The sequence below is a fragment of the Acomys minous genome (genome assembly GCF_964271855.1).
Source record: "Acomys minous genome assembly, chromosome: 8".
Lineage (NCBI taxonomy): Eukaryota > Metazoa > Chordata > Mammalia > Rodentia > Muridae > Acomys > Acomys minous.
In genome coordinates, this window is record NC_140489.1 from 100,914,995 (window position 1) to 100,939,807 (window position 24,813).

The 24,813-nt window shown below is 45.7% G+C and overlaps 2 protein-coding genes across 3 annotated transcripts in view; one reads left to right on the plus strand and one right to left on the minus strand.

The window, feature by feature from the left end:
• The first annotated feature begins 292 nt into the window (after window positions 1-292).
• ADGRF3 (adhesion G protein-coupled receptor F3) lies at window positions 293-11,270 on the plus strand. Its single transcript, XM_084792240.1, has 13 exons — window positions 293-431; window positions 1,618-1,678; window positions 2,052-2,192; window positions 2,588-2,764; window positions 3,449-3,667; window positions 5,119-5,328; window positions 6,360-6,503; window positions 6,691-6,887; window positions 7,518-7,694; window positions 8,494-9,870; window positions 10,329-10,370; window positions 10,453-10,515; window positions 10,885-11,270. The coding sequence occupies exons 1-13, from the start codon at window positions 342-344 to the stop codon at window positions 11,023-11,025; spliced, it is 3,039 nt and encodes a 1,012-aa protein (XP_084648366.1). The 5' UTR covers window positions 293-341; the 3' UTR covers window positions 11,026-11,270.
• A 6,294-nt stretch (window positions 11,271-17,564) lies between these two features.
• Window positions 17,565-24,813, minus strand: part of HADHB (hydroxyacyl-CoA dehydrogenase trifunctional multienzyme complex subunit beta) — a 35,389-nt gene continuing 28,140 nt past the window's right edge. For both annotated transcript variants that reach the window (XM_084792604.1, XM_084792605.1), the window contains exons 10-16: window positions 24,241-24,362; window positions 22,300-22,379; window positions 22,174-22,221; window positions 21,137-21,224; window positions 20,899-20,973; window positions 19,206-19,370; window positions 17,565-18,059 (exon numbers count right to left, since the gene is read on the minus strand). In XM_084792604.1, the coding sequence (XP_084648730.1) occupies window positions 18,024-18,059; window positions 19,206-19,370; window positions 20,899-20,973; window positions 21,137-21,224; window positions 22,174-22,221; window positions 22,300-22,379; window positions 24,241-24,362 (614 nt within the window). In that variant the 3' untranslated portion in view covers window positions 17,565-18,023. The remainder of the gene's footprint in view (window positions 18,060-19,205; window positions 19,371-20,898; window positions 20,974-21,136; window positions 21,225-22,173; window positions 22,222-22,299; window positions 22,380-24,240; window positions 24,363-24,813) is intronic.

Below are 24,813 nucleotides of genomic sequence, written 5' to 3' on the forward strand. Positions count from 1 at the left end.
TTCCAACCTTGGCTTTAGTTTCAAAGATCCAGCTTCATGGAAGAACTCCAAAGCAACCCAAGTCCCCTAGACCCTGAGGACCATGCCTGAACCTGCTTCTGCGCGCTGTTGTTTCTTGCGACTCGTCGCCTGTGTCCTCTCCTCCCACAGAATCATGTGGGGTCCAGGTGGCCCCAGTGACCTGGAAGCATGTTTGAATGGTCACAGGCTCTGGCACTTGCTCTGTCAGTTCAGCCCGGCTCCCTCTGTTGATTCCTCCCTTGTTTCCGTGCTAGCCTCTGGGAGAGGAAATTTGCATCATGGAGCAGCTGGAGGGCTTTTAGGCCCTGCTGCACAGAGCCATGTCCTCTCTAGCTCTCTCCCAGCTGCTCCTGGCCATGGCTCTTCCCCTGCTGGAGCTGGACTCAACATCTGTCCCCACAGCCCAGTCAGTAAGTACTGGGGTGAGGACCAGGTCTGCAGAGACCACATCCGAAGCCTCAGGTTGTGAGGGACCACAAGGTGTGGGATGAAAGGACAGGTGGAGGGAAAGGACCAGCTTGCTAGACCCCCAAGAGGCCAGTTTTCCTGCCCAGGGTGAGGGGACACTTCCACGTCTTTACCTAAGTCCCCACAAAGCCCCGTGGCACCAGCGGCTCTTTGGATAAAGGCTCTTCTGGCCATGCTTGCAACTCAAAATGAAATGAAAAGGAAACCTTTGCAGAGATGGAAGCTCACTGGCCCAGAGGGTGGGTGAGGGGCTGAGGAGGAGCAGTAGAGCCTGGGCTTGTAGTTTATCATCTACTTTCTCCCAGGAAGTAGCAATATCGTTATTTATCTACATCTCAAAATCTATTGTAATCCCCAGATCTAAATCTATATCTGTGGCTTATCTATATCCTATCCTTGTCTGCATCTATATCTGTGGGTCCACCTAATTTTATTTACTTTCTTGTTTTTATTGCGTGTGGATCTGCTGTGTTGCCCAGGCTGGTCTTGAACTCGTAAGCTTAAAGTGATGTTTCTTCCTCATTGTCTTAAGTGCTGGGATTAATAGGCATGAGCCACCATGCCAAATTTCCTTCTGGTTTTATTATTTCTATTTTTGGGGTGATCGTTGTTCAGGTTGTGTTGGCTTGGTTTTGGTGTAGCCTAGGCTGACCTTGAACTTGCTGCAGTTCTGCTTCAGCCTCCTGGGTGCTAGGACTGCAAGTATGTGCTGCCACCTGGTTTTAGACACAGATGCACATGAGATTTTGAGAGGAAAGAATGGGTTAATTTGCAGGACGCTTTGCCTCACTCTCATAGCTCTGGGCCCAGCCATTTCAATTAGCCTAGAGGCCCAGGGACAGGTAAATTCAGGAAGGAACTAAGCAAAACATGTTGACTCCCAGGGTGTGCCTGGTTCCTGGCTTCAGGTGAGACTGCCGGCCCTGGCAAGGTTCCCAGAATTGTATCCTTGTCCCCCCTCTTCTGAGTGCCTTTTCCCTCTCCAGATATTTATATTTGATCTCTGGCCTAAAGAAGAGCTCCCAAGAGACCAAGCCACAACCAGAGTAGCCAGGCTGTCCCCGAGGTGCTCCGGGAGGAATTTGGGACCAGCCTCTTCCCTCAGGTCTCTCCTCTGTCTCTTTCCAGAAACTCAATCCATCTGGAGGGAAATCTGGGCAGCAACTGAACCAGAACAGTGGAGCAGGGGGTGAGTGGAGGGACTGGCGGGGCAGAGGGGCAGGGGCGGCAAGGGAGGGGAAAGGAAGGCACAAGAGAGTGCACAGAGAGAGTGCGCAGAGAGATGGCTGGGGAGGCCAGACAGGTCCTACACCAGCTCTTTAGCTCGGAGACCGGAGACCGAGAGAGACTTGTGCGCTTTTGCAATGACGACGTGGAACCATGGAACAGAATGCACCCCTACTGGGTGTTGGAGCCGCCCTGCATCTTGTGTGTACCAAGGCAGGCTATGGGAGATGACATCCGCTTATGTCCCAAGACATGGCCAGCTGAGAGTGTAGGACGAAGGGGGACTAGCTTGAGGCCTCACTGCTTCTCCTCTGATGGCCTCTTTACCTCTGCAGAATCAGTGCTGGTCTCCAGCTATGTACATCTGCAATTTCCAAGCGGGACCTGGCCACAGATGCTCTCTAAGAATTTTACTCTTCCTGCTGCCTTGGCATCCCTTTCCCCAAGAACGCTTACTGCCCTTGGCCTCACAACAGGTAGCAGCTGCATGGTAAAGGGGCTCTGCGTGAATGGCACATGGATTCCCAACCCTAGCTAGGCGGCTTGCCCAAGGTGCAGTGAGTTCTCCCTGTGTCCTGAGGAGGGCACAGCTGGCCTCATTCTTCCTCATCTCCTTACTGGGCAGACCTCCCCTCCCTTCCTGTTCATGTCTCAGTGTTCTAACTTGAGCAGAGGATACAAAGTGCAGGCAGAGTGTGGGAAACTTCACCAGGGTGTCCTTGCCCAACACAGCCTGCTGCTCTGAGTCTGGGTTGCAAAAGAAATCCTCTTAGGGGGAGGGGTGGGCCTGATCTCCTAGGACTTCAAAAATCTTGTGTCAGCCAGGACTGAGACCTCACTTTCTCACCCTGCCTCTCTCTCTCTGTCACAGAGTGTCGTGTTGACCACAATGGGACTAGGTTCTGCATTTGTCACCCTGGCTACCAATGGAACGCCACACTTTGCTCCCTTTACCCAAACTGCCATGGCCACAGGTCAGAAAGAGATCCCTGTATATGTCTCAGCTTCCAGGGCCCCATTCCTGGTTACTGCCAGTTGCTGCCACCTGGTAAGAAGGGTTGGGAACTTGGATATCAGTCTCCCCAAGCAAAAAGACACATTTTCTGGAGTGTTCAGGGAGGTGTGGGGGTTGGGGGGGCTTTTGTTTTTTGTTTTGTTTTGTTTTGTTTTTCGAGACAAGGTTTCTCTGTGTGGCCTTGGCTGTCCTGAACTTACTTTGTCAATCAGGCTGGCCTTGAACTCACAGAGATCTGCCAGCCTCTGCCTCTCAAGTGCTGGGTTAAAGGCATGCGCCACCACGTCTGGCGTTGGGGGCCTTTTGTTTTGTTTTTGCATTTTCTTTGGACCTGTGTTTCTGGCAATTGGTCCAAGCCCAGCTGCTCCTCTGGCTAGGCAAAAAACAAAAACAAAAACCCAACTATCACAGCAAGACACTGGACCTGAGCTTGGGAGTTGAAAAGTGAGGCTAATAAAAGCAGCTCTGGAGACACATAGGCAAGGGGAGGACCTTCCCTGAAGCAGCTTTAGCAGCCTCAAGTCCCTGGAAAGTGGAAGCTGTAAACCAGGGAGCTTGCTACTCCATCTCTCAGTGGGATGGTCTGCCAGGCTGGGGTGTGCATGGCCACAAAGGAAGTTATGCAGGGTGGGGTGTGGAGGGGCAAGCTTCAGAGGGGAGGGAGAGGAATGCTAGCTAAGGCCCTTCTTTTAGCCCCTGTCTCTTACCTCCCTGTAGTTCCTGGAAACCTGACTCTGGACTCCCAGCTGCAAAGGCATGGGGACACCCTGAACCTCACTCTCCTCAAGAAAGAGGAGGCTACAAACCTGAGATGGTTCTTAAAACACTCAAAGACCCAGGAGCCCATCCTACTATGGCAAGGGACAAATGTGTTCCAGATGTCCAGTGAGAGCCGGGCTGGCCTTAGTGTCACCCGCATGTCCCGTCACTGGACAGGTAACCCTCAACTGTTTCTTCTCTCTCCTTTTTTCCCCACAGGTGTTCTGTGGGGAGACCACTCTGTAGCCCAGGCTGGTCTCAAACTCACTCTTTATCTCAGGCAAGCCTCAAACTCATAGCAAACCTCCTGCCTCAGCCTCCCAAGTGCTGAGGTTGCAGGCATGAACTGCCCACTTCTTTCTCTGCTCCTCTTCACCTCCCCCTCTCACTCCCCCTTCTCTTTTCTCCCCCCACCCCCACCTCCCCTCCCCCCATCCACCCTTCCAAACCTTTTCCATTCGGCAAAGAGAATCATTACAGTAAACATGTCTGTACAACAGCCAGATGTTTGCATTATAATCTGGGAGCTTCCAAAACCCTTCGGAGCTTCACAAAAACTCAGTGTTGCCCTGATACATGAAGACGTAAAAACACAACGAAACAAAAAAGGGGGGGGGGGTGCTGTGATTATGATGTCACTTGTCTCCTCTCTCAGGAATGGGTGGTGACATCTACTGCCACCGAGACACTATGGAGAACTTGTAGCTCTGGTTGGTAACACGCTTGCCTAGCGGGTGTGAGACCATGGGTTCAATTCTCAACACCTTGTCAATCAGACAGCAGCGTTTGGGAGGTGAAGGCAGAAAGATGAGATATTCACAACCAGTCTCCACTACTAGCAGCTTTCAGGCCACATGAAACCTCCTACCAACCAAAAGAAAAAAGAGCCTGGAAGAGGTAGCATCAAAAAACAAAGAGACTCTGCCTCAGACACGGTGGAAGATGAGCACCCACACTTGAGACTGTGGCACATGCCCACTCACACAGCAGACATGCTTACATATATGAGAGCATCACACAAACACAGACACACAACGGCAAAACTGCCTCTAATTGTTACTGTTTTTTAGAAAAAACATTCCCTCTAAAAATTCATTACATGGGAGATGTTAAAAAAAGACCACTCAGGTACAGCTGAGAAAGACGGGTGTTTGTCTAGAGCAGCGGCTCTCAGCCTTCCTAGTGCTGCGACCCTTTCACACAGTTCCTCATGTTGTGCTGAGCCCCAGCCATAAAATTATTTTCATTGCTCCCTCATAACTGTACCTTTGCTACTGTTAAGAATCATTTTCCAATGGTCTTAGGAGACCCCCGTGAAAGTTATTTGATTCCCCAGAGGGTGATGACTTACGAGTTGAGAATCCCTAGTTTAGATACTAAGGGACAGGGCTCACCTAGAGTCAGTCCATCGGCACTGGCTAAGATGGACGGGCCAGGGGCCTCTTGTACAATCTCCTTCTCCTTGGGGGCAGGGAACATCGCGGGACCTTCTGGCTGGGAGGAAGGTCCTGACACTGAGCAGGGGAGTAGAAGCTACAGGGCATGGGCTGTGCTTTAGAGAGCACTGGAGAGCTGGCCTGAAGGCAGACCTGGGTGAGCCACCAGGCACAGTGGGCATCTCTCTGCAGGTAAGTATGAGAGCATCTTCGAGGCTCAGGGATTCAGGTGGAAGCTGCAGCAGGTGGTGACGTTGCCCTTGGAGGAGAAAGAAGTGGTCCAGCTTCCCAGCAAGCTGTCTGTCTCCTGTGCCGCCACCACTGGCTTCCAGCTGAGCTGCTGTACCCCGCTCACAAACTTGGCCTACACCGCTACCTGGAGTCCTGGGGAGGATGGCCAAGGTAAGCGGCTGTAAAAGATGAATGATGTGGCTGCTCCCTCGAGGCAGCACAGGCTACAGTTGGGGATGGGTGTTGGGTGTCTATGCCCATCAGAGCAATCCCTGCTCTGATGACAGATCCTGTCCATCACACATTCCCACTTAACTACTGCAGTAAATTCCATAAGGTTAGCTTAATAATATCCTGTCTTTTAAAAAAAAGGAATCCAGGGGCTAGAGAGATGGCTGCTCTTCCAGAGGTGCTGAGTTCGATTCCCAGAAACCACATGGTGGCTCATAACCATCTATAATGTGATCTGATTCCCTCTTCTGGTGTGCATGAAGACAGAGCACTCATATACATAAAATACAAAATTAAATCTTTTATTAAAAGGAGGAAATTAGAGCTAGAGTTATCAGTTAAAAGTACTTGCTGTTCTTCCAGAGGCCCAAAGATCAGTTCCCAGCACCCATGCTGGGTGGCTCACTTCCAGTTCCTCCAACTCAGGGGATCTGAAACCCTCTTCTGAACTCTGTGGGCACCTGTACTCACATGCACATATCACACAAAGATACATATATATGCACAGTATTAAAAACTAAAATGAATCTTCTTTTAAATGCCATACGAATAGCAAAAACAAATATTTTTTCCTTTTCTTTCTTTCTTTTTTTGGTTTTTTGAGACAGAGTTTCTCTGTGTTACCTTGGCTGTCCTGGACTCTCTTTGTAGACCAGGCTGGCCTTGAAGTCACAGTGATCTGCCTGCCTCTGCCTCCCGAGTGCTGGGATTAAAGGCATGCGCCACCATACCTGGCTCAAAAACAAATATTTTAAAATGCGTTGAAACTCAGTCCCAGGTCTAGAGACCCAGTAGGATGCACTTCAGCAAAACCCAAACTTTGTCCCCACTAAGTGGATGCTGACAAACCATCTAGCTGGTCCCCGTTGCTTCATCTTTGAAGACCACTCTGAAGTGATGTTTTCGGACCTGCTTAGTTCTCACCTGTTTCAGCCCATGACGGCTGCTTTTCTCCTCTCTCCTACCCTCAGCCTCCTTGCATAACGTGTCGGATTCCCAGTGCCTTGTGCTGGCTGTCCAGCACTGCCCAGCAGCCAATACCACATACACCTGTGCCCTTCAGGGTCAGAACCTGGCCCCTCTCATGGTTCCTGTGTCCGTCACCGTCATCCAGGGTATGTGGGCCTTGGGTCTAGTAGACTGACCTCTACGCTGCTTGTCCTTGGAACATGGGACCCCTTCTTTGTTGTCTTTCCTCTGCCTTGGGCCACTGGGTCAGGTATCAAAGCCTGCATAGCTTTTGGTTAGAACAAAAGCTCTGGCTATACTGTGGCTGCTGCAGCCTCACTGACCCTTCTTTAGATGGGGACACCACCTGCCCTGAGGACTTCTTGGTGGTTGCCTGGAACATCACCAAGGCTGACTTCATGGCCCAGGCCCCATGTCCTGTGAATAAGAAGGGCATGGTAAAGAGGCTCTGTGGGTCTGATGGCATCTGGGGACCTGTCCAGAACAGCTGCACAGAGGCATCAATCCTAACCTTATGTCTTAAAGCCAAGGTAACTGCTTTCCCAGCAGCCCGCACACCCCTGCCTGCCTGCCTGCCTGCCTGCCTACTGCCTGCCTGCTTGCCTACCTGCCTTGCCTGTCTACTTGTCTGCCTGCCTACATGCCTCCTGCCTGCCTGCTTGTCTGCCTGCCTACATGCCTCCTGCCTGCCTGCTTGCCTACCTGCCTACATGCCTGCCTACCTGCCTACCTGCCTTCATGCCTGCTTCCTGCCTGCCTGCCTACATGCCTGCTTCCTGCCTGCCTGTCTACATGCCTGCCTGCCTACCTGCCTACATGCCTGCCTACATGCCTGCTTCCTGCCTGCTTGCCTGAATTTAGATTCAGCTTACCTGATGTCAGCTTACCTGTTATTCAGCCTCTCTCACCTGGACCCCATGCAGACCTAGGAAGGAGGAGAGAGCCCTCCAGGGGTGGGTGTGGGGGGGAAGGTGTTTGTCTCAAACCACAGCTCCATCAAGTAGTGTCTGTCCTCTTAACTTCAGAATCCATTCCTTCCACCATGCTCTCTTCTTCCTGCTCCTCTGAGGGGTACAGAGCAGAGGGGCAAGGAGCTGTGTGGCTCCTTCCTGGTAAGGATTTTTGTGCCACCCAAATCCTACTATCTTTCCTGTCAGCTGCTGCTGGAAGGCCAGGGAAAGCCTAATGAGGAAGTGCCAAATATCTTGAATCAGCTGCAAGGGCAGGTGGGGGCGGCCAGTACCCCCTCTGACTTACAAGAAATGCTGCACACTGTGACGTTACTGGCCAAGGTAGTAGCAGAGACAAGCACAGAGCTTACAGACAGTGCCCTGAAGGTAAGGTCTTAGAGCTACACTGGGAGCCAACAGATAGTAGCCGGTGGAAGCTCTTCCATTATGAATGCTTCTGCCTTTCTGACGTCATGTGGGTGGCCCAACAGGGACCTCTTTAGAGTCCAGGTGCTGGCTTCTGCTTCCTGTTCTTAAACACCAGTCTCCAAAGCCATGGAGAATAAAGAAAGCCTGATGTTGGGAGGCAGGAAAGGTTGGGGAGGCATGAGTTTCAGAGCCATGCGTGGGTACACAGCATGGGTACGTTACACACACACGCAAACACACCATACCTGGTAACCCAATACCCACAGAGACACTAAAAAAAATGTTGGCATTGCTGTACCCATTGCTATACGAGTCAACAAGAGGCAGCAATACCACACCCTTTTCCTGCCAGATACTAAACTGCAGAGTTAGCCAAGCAGACCTCGTGTGGCTCTCAACTTCGGAACAGTGTGCTCTCTGCCACTGACCACCATTACTAGATTTGCAGAACTGGACAGATGATGGGGTTGAAGAGGGACCTTTGTAGGACCTGAGAGGTCTCAAGGGATGCAAGCGGGAGAAGAGGCATTTGGCAGAGGATCTGGGTGTAGATTTGGAGACCATGAGCCTGAGAGGCCCTGGTACCTGCTGGGCAGTGCCCCACTCCTCTGACTTAGAAGGCCTACTCCACAGACCCATCCCGTCACCTTTTGTCACCACTCTGGGTCTTGCCATGAAGGAAAGGGTGGGGTCTGTTGGTCCCAGTGCCCTTGTAGACTCTGGCAAATCACACCCCTCCTACTGTTGGCCACTGCAGGACCTCCTGACAACCACAGACAAGATCCTAGATGTGAACATCAGCTCTCTGTGGACTCTGGCCCAGGCCCAGGAGCCCTCGATGGGCTCAGATTTCCTGAAGGCTGTGGAGACTCTGGTCCAGAGCTTGAGCCCACAGCAGCATCCTTTCTCCTTCAGCTCGTCCAATGTGTTCCTGCAGAGCCAGCTCCTCACACACTCCTCTCCTGGCTACCAAATGTCCTTCTCTGCCTGGCCCCTCGTGCAAGTACAGATTCCATGGCATTCACTGGCTTCGCTGGTCCGTAGTGGAATGAACGTCAGTATTACTAGCCTAGTACTGAAAAAACTGGACTGCCGTCTGCCCTCAAACTACACACAAGAGCTGTGGGGTGCCCCATATACCACGCCTGGGCTTATCCTTGTGGTCTCCATCACAGCGGATGGCCAGGCCTTCACGCAGGCAGAGGTTATCATGGACTTTGAAGACATGAATGGAAGCCTGCACTGTGTCTTCTGGGACCATGATGTCTTTCAGGGTCGGGGAGGTTGGTCAGATAAAGGGTGTCAGGTCCACGCAGCCAATGGCAGCACCACTCAGTGCATTTGCCAGCATCTCACTGCCTTTTCCATCCTCATGTCCCAACACACTGTCCCAGAAGATCCCATCCTGGACCTGCTGAGCCAGGTGGGTATTGGGGCTTCCATCCTGGCACTGCTCGTGTGCCTGGCTATTTACAGGGTGGTGTGGAAAGCGGTGGTTAGGAACAAACTCGCCTTCTTCCGCCACACCACCCTGTTTAACATGGTGATCTGCTTGCTGGTTGCAGACGCATGCTTCCTAGGAAGCACGTACCTTCCTTCAGGGTACCACAGCTTGTTCTGCCTGGTCACTGCTTTCCTGGTTCACTTCTTTTACCTGGCCACCTTCTTCTGGATGCTGGCACAGGCCCTGGTGCTGGCCCACCAGCTGCTTTTTGTCTTCCATCAGCTGTCCAAGCACCTAGTTCTCGCACTGATGGTGATACTGGGCTACCTGTGCCCACTGGGGCTTGCAGGTGTCACCCTGGGCCTCTACTTGCCTCGAAGGAAATACCTGTGGGAGGGGAAATGCTTGCTGAATGGAGATGGAGCCATGCTGTACACCCTCAGCGAGCCAGTGCTGGCCATCGTTGCTGTAAATGGGCTGGTCCTTGTCATAGCTGTGCTGAAGCTGCTGAGACCTTCGCTGTCAGAGGGGCCCCAAGTGGAGAGGCACCAAGCTCTCCTGGGGGTGCTTAAAGCCCTGCTCATTCTCACGCCTGTCTTTGGCCTGACTTGGGGACTGGGCGTGGCCATTGTGTTTGATCAAGACTCCATAGTCTCTCACTACATATTCACCATTCTCAACAGCCTCCAGGTAGGTAGCAAGGGTGGGGTGGCTTTTAGATGATCTAAGTATGCCCATCCCCAGGCTCACGAATCTTAGAAAGACTGAATATAGATTCCAGTTCCTTCACTGCCTCACTAGATAAGCCTGGGCAAGTTACATAACCTCTCTTGAGTTTGTTTTTCCTATGATTTTTGTCCAAGTCTGGAAATCATCAGTGCCCAATCTTAACCCAATCAAGAAAGGCACTTGAGGGCCAGCGAGATCTCTCTCACATCGTCCTCTGACCTCCACATGCACACTGCAGCACGTACACAGGCACGTGTGCATGCACACCTCACACACGATACCAAATGGTGCTAATGTGTGTAGAAACTGAGGTGACTTGGGACATGGATTAAAGAAAAGGCCTGAGAATAGAAGATGTGAGGCAGCAAGAAGCAAGCCTCGCCCAACACTAACAATTTCCCCATCCACACGCTCCTCAGGGTGTCTTCATCTTAGTGTTTGGCTGCCTCACAGACAAGAAGGTGAGTGCCTGGCTAGCTCCCCACAGGCCTGACCGAGAGGCCTAAGTGCTCGACATAAGCAGGGCGTTTACCTTTCCTTCAGGTCCTGGAGGCCTTGCGCAACCGTTTCCGAGGTACCCAGTCCTCCAACTCTGCCATCTCTCTGGTGAGTTGCTTCAAGCTTCAGCTGCCAGTAAGATCTGGCTAGCCTTTCTCCAGCCCCACCTCCCCAAGCCTCCTGAACCCTGAGAAAGGGGCCTAGCTAGGAGAGTAGAGCTATGCCCACCAGCCTGCACAGCCAGAATGGAATGCGATTTGGGGGGTTCCTGATGACCACCTGGATGCCTGGTGACCCTCTTCTCCATGGTCTCCTGCATCTAATACTCTGCTCCATGCTAGCATTTGGAGGGGGCTCCATGGGACACCAAAGTTCCCTGAAGGGCAAGGGAGAATGTTAAAATGGATACAACCTCTTAACAGGTGGGTGGGCTGTAATAATGATCAACCCCAACTGGGCCTTTCCACTTCTCCATAGGCCACAAATGAAACATACACCTCAGAACACAGCAAAGAAAGAAGTAGACATGGCCAGGTGAGACACAGAGTAAATAATGGAGGTGAAAGAGGCTGTGGCAAAGGCCTCCAGACCCAGTCTTCCCCTCCCCAGCAATGTTAGGGTCAAATTCAGAACCTGTTAGATCCCAGTGCCCACATCTTAACTTTTCATTTTTAAAAAGAAATGAACCTGGCCTTGAACTCATGATCTCCTGGCCTCCGCCTCCCAAGTGCTTGGATTACAGGCATGTGACATCATACCCAGCTCTGGCCATCTTGCCAAGCAGCTCCCCAGCAAAGCCTTACCCCGTGGGTGTGGCCATGCCTAGGTGAGTGGCAGCAGAGGCAAAGCATCAACAAACCAAGATCCAGTTCACTCCAGAGATTCCCTTTGCACAATACCAACTTTTAAATTATCTGGAAAGACCCTCGCCTCAGCCAGTGTGGTATGCATGATCACAAGCCCAGGTCTTGGGAATCTGAGGCAGGAGGATCAAGAATTCAGGCCCAATCTAGGCTACATAGTGAGAATCTGTCCAAACAACAACAAATGTGTGTGTGTGTGTGTGTGTGTGTGTGTGTGTGTGTGTGTGTGTGTATGTATGCATGCATGTATAATATATATATATATATATTTGTCATATAACCTGTGTGTGTGTTAAACCAACCAACCAATCCTGCCTTAAATGACATGCCCCTTTGGATCTGTTATCTGGAGAGGAGAGCTGTTTACGCAGGTGAGGCAAAGTATCCTGTGCCCCTAGCCCCAAGCTTTGGGGAGACAGACACTCCAGGATGATCCAAACATGAACTCATGTCCCTGGCAGGGGAAGTGGCACTCTGTGATGGAATCCAGGCAGAAAACTCTCCTCACCCAGGGCTCCGGCTCAGGAAAGGTAGACTTTCGTTTCCACCAGTCACAGCATTCTTCTGGCAGCTCAGCAGCCGGCAGCCCCTAAGTATCCAAGCATGATGCATGGAAAAAGTAGCTAGAGCTACCTAGTGACCTGATAAAAAAGCTTGCCTTAGCCGGGTGTGGTGGTGTGCATGCCTTTAATCCTAGCACTCAGGATTTATTAAAAAAAAAAAAAAAAAAAAAAAAAGCTTGCCTTGGCTGAAAAAAAGAAAAGAAAAAAAGTCAACGTTCCAAAGAACTACAAAAAAAGCCACTGTAATCAACAATGTATGTTGTACTCAACAATGTGTGTTGTAAATGCAAGGAAAAGGTTTTTATTGTCACTCCTGAGTAATTTCTTTGCTGTTTCTTTTTGATAGTTAAAGCTAGATAAAGACAGGATGATGGATTGACAGAACCTGGGTCTTCTGGATATTGAAGATGAAGAACTGAATTCTGTTTCTTTGGGTGCAGTATTCAGTTACAAAGTTCTTACTAATATAATTTTTTTCTTTTCTGGTATTTCAAGACAGGGGCTTCTCTGTGTAACGTTGGTTGTCCTGGAACTCACAGAGATCTGCCTGCCTCTGCCTCCCAGAGTGCTGGGACTAAAGGCGCGGGCTACTATGCCCAGTTTAAACTGCTTTTAAAATACAGCAAAAGAGGTCATTTACTAATCTATGAAGTGGCACATACGTGGCATAGAAAAAAAATCCATAGTGAATTCAACTATTAAAAAACGTGACTGAAAATTAAGCCACACTGAAGCTTTTGACAGTACCCTCTTAGAGGAATAGGAAATAAAAATACATTTGTTCAGGCTGACAAGAGAGGAACCCGATCATTTCATATTGCTAAGTATAAAGAGCACTATTGTAAAAGGTCAAGTCAGACTTTGGGAAGTGCTTTACAATAAATTTTCAACTTTGCGTTTACTTACATAACCACAATACAAAGGTGACCACACCTGGACCCGTGTGTTTCATAGTACAGCAGCAAAATGGCAACTTTAAAACTACCTCTTAGAGAATATGAACATTCGATTTTCTTGTGGTCTTATCCAACATTTTCCAGTGGCCAAAATGTCTCTGAAGTAGCTATAATTTTATACCAATCTTCATATGTTGCTTTTGTAATATGTTCTGTAATAGCCAGGCATGGTAGCATGAGGATTGGTGTTTTTGTTTTGTTTCTCTTTTCTTTTCTTTCTTTTTTTTTTTTTTTGTTTGTTTTTTGAGACAGGGTTTACCTGTGTAGCCTTGACTGTCCTGAACTCACTTTGTAGGCCAGGTTGGCCTCAAACTCACAGCAATCCACCTGCCTCTGCCTCCCAAGTGCTGAGATTAAAGGTGTGCGCCACCACTGCCCAGCTGGTGGTATGAGTTTTAAATCCCACAGACAAGCAGATCTCTGGGTTTGAGGTCATCCTGGACTAGACAGCAAGCTCCAAGACAGCTAAGGCTACACAGGGAATCCCTGTCTCAAACAAAACAAAAGCAAGCTCTGTAACCTCTCTATGTTTTTTCCCCTATGTTTATGGGTGCTTTGTCTTTGTACCACATATGTGCAGTGCCTAAGAGGCCTGAAGAGGGTGTCAGATCCCTGAACTGATGTTACCAATGGTTGTGAGCTACCATGAGATGGTTAGGAATCGAACCCAGCTCTCTAGAAGAAGAGGCAGAGCTCCTGACCAATGAGCATCTTCCTGAGCTCTTTGTATGTTTAAGGTTAGGAAAAGGGGAAGTTTGTCCTTCTCTAACTTTAAAATATATATATAAAATCAATCACACGTATCAGGGAAATATGTACAGACAGAAAAAGGCACATTTGACTGGCATTTGGAAGTGACAGGATTAATATAAGGCAAGACAGAAGAGTAAGCTATAAGGAGCCAGGACTATAAGATATCTGGCCAAGTTAAGAGAATTCACCAGGTGTCATGACCCCTCCAGTGGAGTCTGTGTGACAAATGCTGTTGTAAAACCCAAGGTGACGAGCCCCACACAGAGAGAGCCTCCTGGAAAGGGGCTGATGTTCCTGCCAGGAGTAATTGCAGCCTTTTTTTCCCCCTGTGTTGGAATATTCTGTCTCTATTCTTTCTCCTAACTTTACTCCTATATCAGGACTTTTCAGGCATGATAATGTTGCTATGAGACGCCCTAACATGGGACTGCAGCCAGGGATTGTTCAGGCTTGGAGTTTACCACTAAGTTCTGCTCCACTTATTAGAAGAAACGTAGCTAAGAATTAATCATTAGTTAATAATTTATATTATGACTTACAAAGAAATAAAGTGCTTCAAAAAGCTCCAGATAGTGGCGCTCAGATATTAGAAATGAGAACTAAAGAAAAAACTGTCTTGGCACATAGGTGTTAGGCATAAATTCCATTTATGGGAGAACATTGACCCTTGACAAAGAGGGCATATGCATACTGATACCAAGCCAGTAACTCAGAAGTGATGACGACTTTACTGTGTATTCTGTACTCTGTATTGTTTCATTTAAAGTTGTAATTCAAAATATGACAACACAATTACTTTGCATTCTGCACTAGTACTGTGTATGCCTGACTGCTCACTGACTTCCATGAATCTACTCTGTGGAAAAATGTAACCACAACCCCCCACCCCACCCCCGGTGCATGCGCCGCGTTTCAAAATGTATGTATAAAAATTTAGACTGCTTGCCTGAAAAATACACTCAGATCTAAACTCACCCCCTGGGTTATCTGTTTGTCACTTCTATCTTTGTTCACCGATGCTTCGAGAACTCTCGTTCCCAACTGAAATGGTCCATGGCAATGAGGGAGCAACAGGAATTTGAGAAAATGTTATGTAAAATCAATGAAAATTTCTAAGTATTTCTAATTTACAAGATCTATGGGTATTTTTATAAAATGGGATGGAAACATCTACTGTTAAAACTGGAGAGCCAATGAGATGGCTCAGCAAATAAAAGTGCTTGCCATGAGAGCCTGACAACCTGAGTTTGATCACAGAACTCACAAACAGTGGAAGGAGAAAAGTCCCAAAAGTTGTCCTCGACCTCCGTCTGAATGTCATGGCATGCACGTGGCCGCTCTCACCCCACCCCACATACACACAGATAAGTAAATGTAATGAGAAATCCCTCTAGTACACCTTCCCTTTAGATACAGGAGACTCCGTCTTGAGTGTGCTTTGATCGACAGGGCTTTCCCTTTTCCTTCCCAAGAAATCACACACACCCAGTGCACACTCTGCTGGTAAGAACTGCACATTAGAACAAGCACATGCAACAATGGTAAGCTCTCCTTTGGCTCTCACCATTAAAAAAAAAAGTCCGTAAGAGAAGTCTCCAGAGACAAAACACACTTCAGAGCAATTCCATTTCTAAGATGGCTTAAAAACTAAGTGGGCAAGTGAGCAGATAAATGTCCAAAGGCCACACTCCAGTGTCAGTACACACAGCTCTTCAAAGAGGCAACTGGTAAAAGCAGTTAGGGTAAGCCCAGCTGCAGGGCTGCTGCGTGAGTGGTAACATAGGGGTTTAGGCTATGGAGCTAAGCAAACAAAGCGCTCAAAGGCAGCATGTGATTTTGGAATATACAAACACACCCTAAAAGGGCCTTTTTTTTTTTTTTTTAAAGAATTTATGTAGCCTTGACTGAGCTGGAACTCATTTTGTAGACCAGGCTAGCCTCTAATTCTCTGAGATTTCTTCTGACTCTGCCTCTCAAGTACTGGGATTAAAGATGGGCACCACTATACCTGATGATACTATGTTTTTGTGATATTCACATAACTTCTTTAGAGAAATATTTATTCAAATTATCTGTCCATTATTACCTGGACTGTTGCTCTGGTTTTGGATTGCAGAATTTTGTTGTTGTTTTGTTTGTTTCGAGACAGGGTTTGTGTAGCCCTGGCTGTCTTGGAATTCACTCTGTAGACCAGGCTGGCCTCCAACTCACAGATCCACCTGCCTCTGTCTCCCAAGTGCTGAGACTAAGGGTGTGTGCCACTATGCCCAGCTGTGGATCTCTTTACTTAATTTGTTTATCTATTTATTTTGAGACAGTGTTTCCCTGTGTAGCCTTGGTTGTCCTGGGCTCATTTGTAGACCAGATTTTTTATTTATTATTTATTTACTTATTTATTTTGGTTTTTCGAGACAGGGTTTCTCTGGGTAACTGCCCTGGCTGTCCTAGACTCACTTTGTAGACCAGGCTGGCCTTTGACTCACAGAGATCTGCCTGACTCTGCTGGGATTAAAGAAGTGCGCCCCAGGCCCACCTGGATTTTTTATTTTTTAAAGACAGACTCTATGTAACCAGGGCTAGCCTGGAACTCACAGAGCTCTGGTCAAGTATTTTGTAGAGTTTCCCTTAATTTTCGTTTGCCTGATGTTTTCTTGTTCTTCAAGTAATTATGAGTGGCTGGGGTTAATCTTGGATCAAGCTGATATCTTCCCTGGTGAGTTCTAGGACAGCTAGACCTACACAGTGAGACCCTGCCTCCAAAAACAGAGAGAGAGAGAAAAAAAAAGGTCTGTTTTTACATCTTTACCAATACTTAGTGTTCTCAGTCTGGTTGATTTTTGCCAACTTGGTAGGTATAAAATAAAATCTCATTATGGTCTTAGGTTTTTTCTGAGTTCTAGTTTCACATTTATCGATCATTTGTGTATCATTTGAAAAATCGTCTATGAATCTTTCATCTTTTTTTAATGTATTTTCTATCTTCAGGCTCAGAACTATCAGCAGTTCCTTTATGGCCTGTCATCTTTGAAGAATAAATCCACTATACTTTTGCTTACTTGTGACTTGTCTCCTGAAGGCATTCTAAGCACACAGAAAACAAAAATTCTTGTTTCATCATAGGCAAACTTTAATTTTTAATTACATTTTTGTGTGGGTGGATGGGTGTACATGTCATGGCACACACATAGAGGTCAGAGGACAATATGTGTCCTGAGTGCTGGGACTAAAGGCGTGTGCCACCACCGTGCTGCTAGGTTTTCTTATTGACCAGAGGCTAAGTGATAAGGATTATGTCATTTGCAAATGAATTTAAAATATTACCTTTTGAGGAAAAGTTCTCTAAATATTAAAACACAAAATGTAACAGAAAATTTAGATCAGACATCTAAAATAAAAGTCTGGACTCAAAAGAAATTTAAAATACAAATAAATACCATTCATATTATGGGCCGGTTGGGGATGAAACTCATCTTAACTGTAGAGTACTTGCCTAGCATTTATTTGTTAGGCCCTGACTTTAATTCCAAGCACCACATGCACACACACAAAAATCCCATACATACATATACACTATGTTTTAGCTTACCAGGAAAACTATAGGAAAATAACAGTGGGGCTCTCACATCTTTTTTCAGAGGTCAACACTCTATTCCTTGCCTAAAAAACCTGAACCACTTCGGGTGATTCTGACAGCAACTTCCATACATTTGCGCAACACTCAATCAAATGTAACTGAAGCTATGACTTTTTCAGAAAGACACAAACATGTGCTGCATAGCTGTCAAGATTTGAAAAGGTTTATAATAACCAAATTAAACCGTGTTATATCAACTCTGATGAACAGGAATGTCTCCAGTGAAATCAATTTGCTTCAGCTGAAGCCCTGGGGGAAGCACACTATCATAAGGCAGGGTATCACTCACACTCCTGGTGGTTTCACAACTGACTTAAGTGGTTACAAGTTCTAAATAAGTAAATGCAAATGCCGCCCTTCTCACTAATAGAGAGACTACAAACAGTCCTCTGATACATTTCTACTTTATTAAGGTAAACCAACATGGTATCTATGTCTCTAAGCATTTCAGTTTTCAGAGAGGTTTAGATTGTTATTTTTTCCATAGTAAGTTAATTTAGGCACATCGGTTTGTATTTTAGAAAAAAAAATTATCTCTATGACACAGGAATGAGGAGAATCTGCAAGTGTTACAATGATTCTAAACTCAGCTAACCGGCAAGCTGCTCCAGCCATTAGTCCTTGTGTCAAGAGATAAGAGCTGCGCACACATCTGCGACAGTCTGGAACTTAGAGAGCAGAAGCTGTGATTATCAAAAAGCTCGGACACTGGCAAAGCTTGATCGCAAATACTTAAGAGAAGGCCACAAATGTTTTCCTAAGAAGAACAGGTGTCACTTGGTAGTGCATTGAAATGGCATTGCTTAGTGTGAGTGCTGCACAAGACCAGTCGCCTCCTCTAGAGCAGTCATTTTGGGTAAGCTTCCACGATCATAGCGTGACCCTGTGAAGAAAAAAAGTTCAGTTAAAGTAATGAAGCAATGAAAGGTGAGTGGAGCTAATACGGAGGCAAGCTGTGTGATCACAGAATAGTAATCATCTGAGCCCCAGTTTCCTCTATAAATGGAGCTCATGGTGCCCAGTTTAGAAAGATTTTATAAACATTAAATCAGATAGAACACATTATATAGACACACATGCACTTATATACACACCACTGGCTACACACACACACACACCCCAGACTCAGTCTAGTATAGACCTTGAGTCCTAGTAAATGCAATAAATGGCTGCTTTTTATTTTAGGCTCTGTGGTACTTGCCATGCTAGGTAAGCACTACCACTGAAACTCACCTTCAATCAAATAGGATTTGAAAGGTTAAGTGACTCACGTCAAATCACAAAGCTATTGTTAAGTGAGACCAGATTTGAAAACAGGTGTAATGATTCTAAAGCCTGGGCTTGGCTCTTCACTATCCACTGGTTAAGAAGATGAGCTGAACGTGATGTTACATGTTTTGGGAGCCAGTTTGTTGTGCTGAGGACTGAACCCAGGACTTCAAACAATGAGACAAGCACTTCATCACTGAGTTAACACATGCAGATTTTATAGATACCTGATTATTAGGTAAATGAATAAACGTTTATCATTAAAAAAGAAAATGCATGAGATGCTTCTAATGCATCTGGTGAGTTATGACTTTTCTATATATATATTCATATCTTGCATAGTCTCCATAATGAACATACATTAATATTGTAAACAAGAAACATAAAATATTTTAAAAAGAGTAACAGCTTGGATTTAAAGAGCATCTTCCTAGCCAGGTGTTCCTAGCCAGGTAAGATGGACCACAGCTGTAATCTCAGCACTTAGGGAGGCAGAGGCAGGTGGATTGCTGTGAGTTCAAGGCCAGCCTGTTCTACAAAGCAAGTCCAGAACAGCCAGAGCTACACAAAGAAACCCTGTCTCAAACAAACAAACAAACAACCTTCCTTTCAATGAAATATTAGAATTAAAATAGTTTTCCCACCTCCCAAGAGAAAACTACTGCTTTCTGTTGTCAGTCATCAGAAACAGTGATTCCTGAATGCTTCAAACAAAACATTCTTGGGACATGAGAGTCCTAATGCTGCTGCTGTGACATACCTGTCCTCCAGCTGCACAGGCAGCCACTAAAGCATACTGGCCTCCATCCTTCCTCAGTCTGTTGGCAGCCGCCATGACCAACCGACAGCCAGTAGCTCCAAAAGGATGTCCCAGAGACAGCGATCCGCCCCAGGTATTAAACTTCTCCAGAGGAGGCGATCCAACCTGGCTCCCACAAAAACAAAGACCAATTTAAACGCAATTTTGCTTAAAACCTATCAAGTCAGGCTCTTCCTAAGAGGAAGCAAGCAACACAGAGGAAAGTAACTAACGCTAACTACCTTACAAATCAGTGTATGGCATCTGAATGTGATGAAGAGAAGACACACATAAAGGCTTACTGTTGTCACTGAACAATTTCCTGGAATCATTTTAAATTAAGAAATAAGCTGTAGCCGGGTGTAGCAGCACACACCTTTAATCCCAGCCCTTAAGAGGCAGAGGCAGGTGGATCTCTGTGAGGCTGAGGCCAGCCTGGGCTGAAGAGTGAGTGACAGGATAGTTAAAGATACACAGAGAAATCCTGCCTCAAAAAAACCAAAAGAAGAAAAAATAAGGAGGAGGAGGAGGAGGAGGAGGAACCACCACCACCACCAGCAGCAGCAGGGGGCTGGAGATGGCTCATTAGTTAAGAGCACTGTCTGCCATTCTCTACAGTTGAGTGGAGAGTGGGGACTGACTTTCACATGAACTCTGGTGCCCCATATTTGACCACGTCCCCTGGATGGGGAGGCCTGGTGGCACTCAGAGGAAGGATAGCAGGCTACCAAGAAGAGACTTGATACGCTATGAGCATATACAGGGGGAGGAGGTACCCCTCAGTCACATTCATAGGGGAAGGGAATAGGGTGAAAGTGGGAGGGAGAGAGGAATGGGAGGATAGAAGGGATGGGATAACAATTGAGATGTAATATGAATGAACTAATAAATAAATAAATTTAAAAAAAAAAGAGCACTGTCTGCTCAGAGGTCCTGAGTTCAATTCCCAACAACCACATGGTAGCTCACACCCATTTATAATGTGATCTAATGCTCTCTTCTGGCATGCAGGTGTACATGCAGACACAACATTGAATACATAATAAATAAATAAATCTTTTTTTTTTTTTAAAGAAGCTTTCCATTCATTCATTCATTCGTTCGTTCAAAGACAGGGCTTCTCAGCCAGGTGTGGTGGTGCACGCCTTTAATCCCAGGACTCAGGAGGCAGAGGCAGGTGGATCGCTGTGAGTTCAAGGGCCAGCCTGGTTTACAAAGGGAGTCCAAAACGGCCAAGGCCACACAGAGAAGCCCTGTCTCGAAAAACCAAAAACAAACAAACAAACAAAAACAGAAGACTTGCAGAGGGCCAAATAAATAAATAAATAAATAAAATAAGACAGGGGTTCTCTCTGTAGCTCTGGCTGTTCAACCGCAAGCACTGCAAATAAATAAATAAATAAATAAATAAGCTTTCCTCTTATTTATTATTTATTTATTCATTCAGAGACAGGTTTCTCTGTGTAGCCCTAGCTGTCCTGGAACTCACCTTGTAGACCAAGCTGGCCTCGAACTCACAGAAATCTACCTATTTCTTCCTCCCAAGTGCTGGGATTAAAGATGTTTATCACTATGTCCAATTCTTCTTTATATTATTAGCTGGTCACTAAATTCATGCTGGGAAATTCAAGCATATTGTTTATCAGAAACTTACCTTGGCTTTCCTACCCATGTAGTTTTGTGCAAACCAATCAGAATCCATGGCTTTAAAGTTAGCCAAAATCTGACCCTAGGAGGGAAATAATTCAAGACTTTGTTAGTGAGACGGATTCTCTTTATCTAGCCTCCCTACAAAGAAGCTCAGGTTCAAGTACAAAGCCCCACTCCCTACAAGCACACACTTCACTTTTAAAGGCTATACTCATTTCACATGTGTCTTACAAACAACTTACTGAGAAGGCTTCATGAAACTCAAAAGCGTCAATATCGTTCATGGTTAATCCTGCCTTTTCTAGAACTTTTGGAGTAGCATATGTTGGTCTGAAAAAGAAAACAAATGAAAAGTAGCAGTCTAAAACTTCCCATTTTAACCTAAGCATTTCTTAGTATACCCCAAATTTTTTTATTCTTATTCATTGGTTCTACTATACAAATACCAATTAAGTGTTGAGGATATACAAAGATATCTCTGTTATTCTCACTATATTATAGAACTGGAAAAATAGATAATAAACAGGCAAATGGTGTCAGGTAAGTTAAAGAGAAAAGAAACAGAATTCAAAGGAGCAAGGCAAGGAAGGGCTTGGCTAATCTCAGGGTTATAGTGAGGGCCAGTGGAGAAAGGACAGTCAGAGGCATTTATGAAAGATCCTGTGGGTTAGGGATGAAGCTCAGTGTTGGGAGTGCTTGTCTAGTAAAAATGAGGCCCTGGGTTCAAAACCCAGTAACACACATACACATGCCCACACAGAGTGCTTGGGGTGGGGACTGACTGATTATATAACATAGTGGGTAGCAACATGAAAATAAATGCCAGCGGGAGAGGATGTGGGGGTGGCACATGCCTTTAATCCCACCCAGCACTCAGGAGGCAGACGCAGGTGGATCTCTGTGAGTTAGAGGCCAACCTGGTCTACAGATCAAGTTCCAGAACAGTCAAAGATACATACAGAAACCCTATCTTGAAAAATCAAAACAAAACAGAATAGAACAGAAAAGAAGAAAGGAAGGAAGGAAAGAAAGAAAAAGAAGGAAAGAAGGAAAATAAACAAAATGCCAACATCTCTCAAACCTGTGTAAAAAAAATGAGAGCAATTGATGCCTGAGACCCACATGGTGGAAGGAGAAAATCAAGTGCATCTCTCTCTCTCCCTCTCTCCCCTCTCCTTCCCTCTGCACCCGGTTTCTCTCACACACATACACACACAAATAACTATAATAAAAATTCAAATATTTTTATTGAAATTTAGAGATGTATACTGCTACTTACCCGAGTAAAAGCTGATCTTTTGGATCCTGGGACACATATATAAAATCCCTAGGCAAAAACCAGAGAAGTTAGCTCCAGTAACAAAATAAAGAAGTCACAGGCAATTCACCAGAATATTTGCGTTACCTCAGATATGCCTTTGGCTTATAACCCATGGCCAGAGCTCTGTCTTCTGACATGATTAGCATTGCAGAAGCGCCATCAGTCTGAAATGGTAACAAAACCACACTGTCATCTGGAGGTCTCTTGGCAGCCGCCTCTTAAGTCTGTTCATGAGTGCACCGACATATACAGACAGCCTACGTAACAGACTCACCTTACTGTATCCACCATTGAATCACAGTCAAGCATACACACTGAGCCACTCTGGGAGGACAATGGCAGAAGGGACTGTTCATAAGGCATCATAATTCAACAACATATGTTGGGAGATGCAACTATACAAATAAGGACCCACAGGTTTTTGTTTCTGGCACAGAAAATAATTTTTTTAATGAATTAAAACATTATTTTATTTACTTAAATTATTTATTTTTACATTTTCTGTGTTCTTAGTTGCCTCTTGCTCACAGCTTTGAGATCTTATTCTAAAGGCAAAACACTGAGAGAAGACATAGGTAGGCAAATAAGACCGTCAAAACCATGGTTTTAAAACACCTTGAAAACATGTGGGGTTTTTTGTTATTTTGTTTTTTTGTTTTGTTTTGTTTTTTGAGGCAGGGTTTCTCTTGGATGTCCTGGACTCGCTTTGTAGACCAGGCTGACCTTGAACTCACATCAATCCACCTGTCTGCCTCCCGAGTGCTGGGATTAAAGGTGTGTGCCACCACACCTGGCTGAAAACACGTTTTTATTCCAATAATAATCAAACACCCACACACATCAAAAAAACAAAAATAAAAACAAAAAATGTAAATAAAATCAGGTGTGGTGGTGTATTCCTTTAATTCCAGCACTCAGGGACACAGAGGCAACCTGGTCTACAAAGCAAGTCCAGGACACCCAGGCTAACAGAAAAACATTGTCTTGAAAAACAAAAATGGGACTGGAGATGGCTCAGAGGTTAAGAGCACGGACTGCTCTTCCAGAGGTCCTGAGTTCAATTCCCAGCAACCACATGGTGGTTCACAGCCATCTACAATGTGATATGATGCCCTCTTCTAGCATGCAGGTGTACATACATAATAAATAAGTAAATAAATCTTTAAAAAAACAAAAACAAAAATAATGAAAAAATAACAAATGATAAAAACTTTTAAAGTAAATAAGAGTCACTTGCTACCTCCTCTGAGAAGCCTCTCTGGCATCCTCAGTGCTAGTCTGCAGCACTGTAGTGCTTCCCACTGTATCACAGCTGTCCTTCCCATTCCAGTGCCCAGCAGAGGCAATACAAGTTTGATGAATGGCCAAGCACATAAAAAGAACCGCTTTTGTATCATTATGGTAAGACATTTAAGACCTTAAAACTAGTATTTTAGGGCTGGAGAGATGGCTCAGCAGTTAAGAGCATTGTCTGTTTTTCCAGAAGAATTCAATTCCTAGGAACCACATGGTAGCTCACAGCCATCTGTACTAGAACCTGAGGCCCTCTTCTGGCCTGTAGGCGTACATATAAAGCACTTACATATAAAATAAATAAATAAATTCTTTTAAAAATATATATTATTTTAAATTTGGTGTTTGAACATGGCTGTAATCCTAGCACTAAGGAGGCTGAGGCAGGAGGATTGTAACTTTGAAGCCAGCCCAAGTTACATAAGGAATATCTTAGAGCAATTTGTTAGGTCTATTTATTAGATCTTTGAGACAGGGTCTTGCATACCTAGGCTGGCTGCAAACTCTGGATCCTCTAGTCTCTACACCCTGAACGCTCGGGTTACAGCGTTACCCGGGTATATCATCACACCCAGTCTGTGTTTGTTTTTTAAATAATTTTCCTTTAACATTTTCTTTATAGTGAATAGCTTTATTTTACAGCTCCAATAATATACAATCAAATTTGTTGCAGGCTGTTCTACTGAGACTATAGAAAAGTCACTTTTAAGCACAAATAGCATTGACAATTACCAGGAAAGAAGAATTTGCAGCTGTCACTGTGCCATAGGGTTTGATGAATGCAGGCTTCAGTTTGGCCATTTGCTCCAGTGAGGAAGGACGAATCCCATTATCTTTGGTAACCGTGTCCTTTCCTGTGAGAACATGAATTTTTAACTTTAAGAAACTATAAGCATTATATATTTTCTCTGTAGCAATATGCTTTAACAATTCTAAGAATGGTGGCTAGAAAGAAGGCTCAGAGTCTAACACTTGCTCTTGTTGAGTACCCAGCACCCATGCTGTGCAGTTCACACCTGCCATTACTCCAGGGGAACCAATGCCCTCTTTTGGCCTCTGAAGAACCTACATGAATGTGCATACACCCACATACACTTAAGTAAAAATTTAAAAACAAATGAAATGTAAATATTATCTGTCAGGTATAAAGAAATCCTTTTTATTCTTTGCAGTGATGGAGATCAATGCCCATACCCCCAGGCCCTTGACGGTACGGAGCAAGCACTGTACTCCTAGGTTGCATATATGCTCATCTCTAAAGGAAAGCCTTGTACAGTTACCAAGACACGATCAAATTTTATTTCA

What these genes read in the sequence shown, in the direction of transcription:
- ADGRF3 (XM_084792240.1), top strand. Translation starts at nt 342, where the DNA reads ATGTCCTCTCTAGCTCTCTCCCAGCTGCTCCTGGCCATGGCTCTTCCC. An exon ending in CTGTCCCCACAGCCCAGTCA is followed by an intron (nt 432 to 1,617) that starts GTAAGTACTGGG and finishes GTCTCTTTCCAG; the next exon opens with AAACTCAATCCATCTGGAGG. An exon ending in CATGTCCCGTCACTGGACAG is followed by an intron (nt 3,668 to 5,118) that starts GTAACCCTCAAC and finishes ATCTCTCTGCAG; the next exon opens with GTAAGTATGAGAGCATCTTC.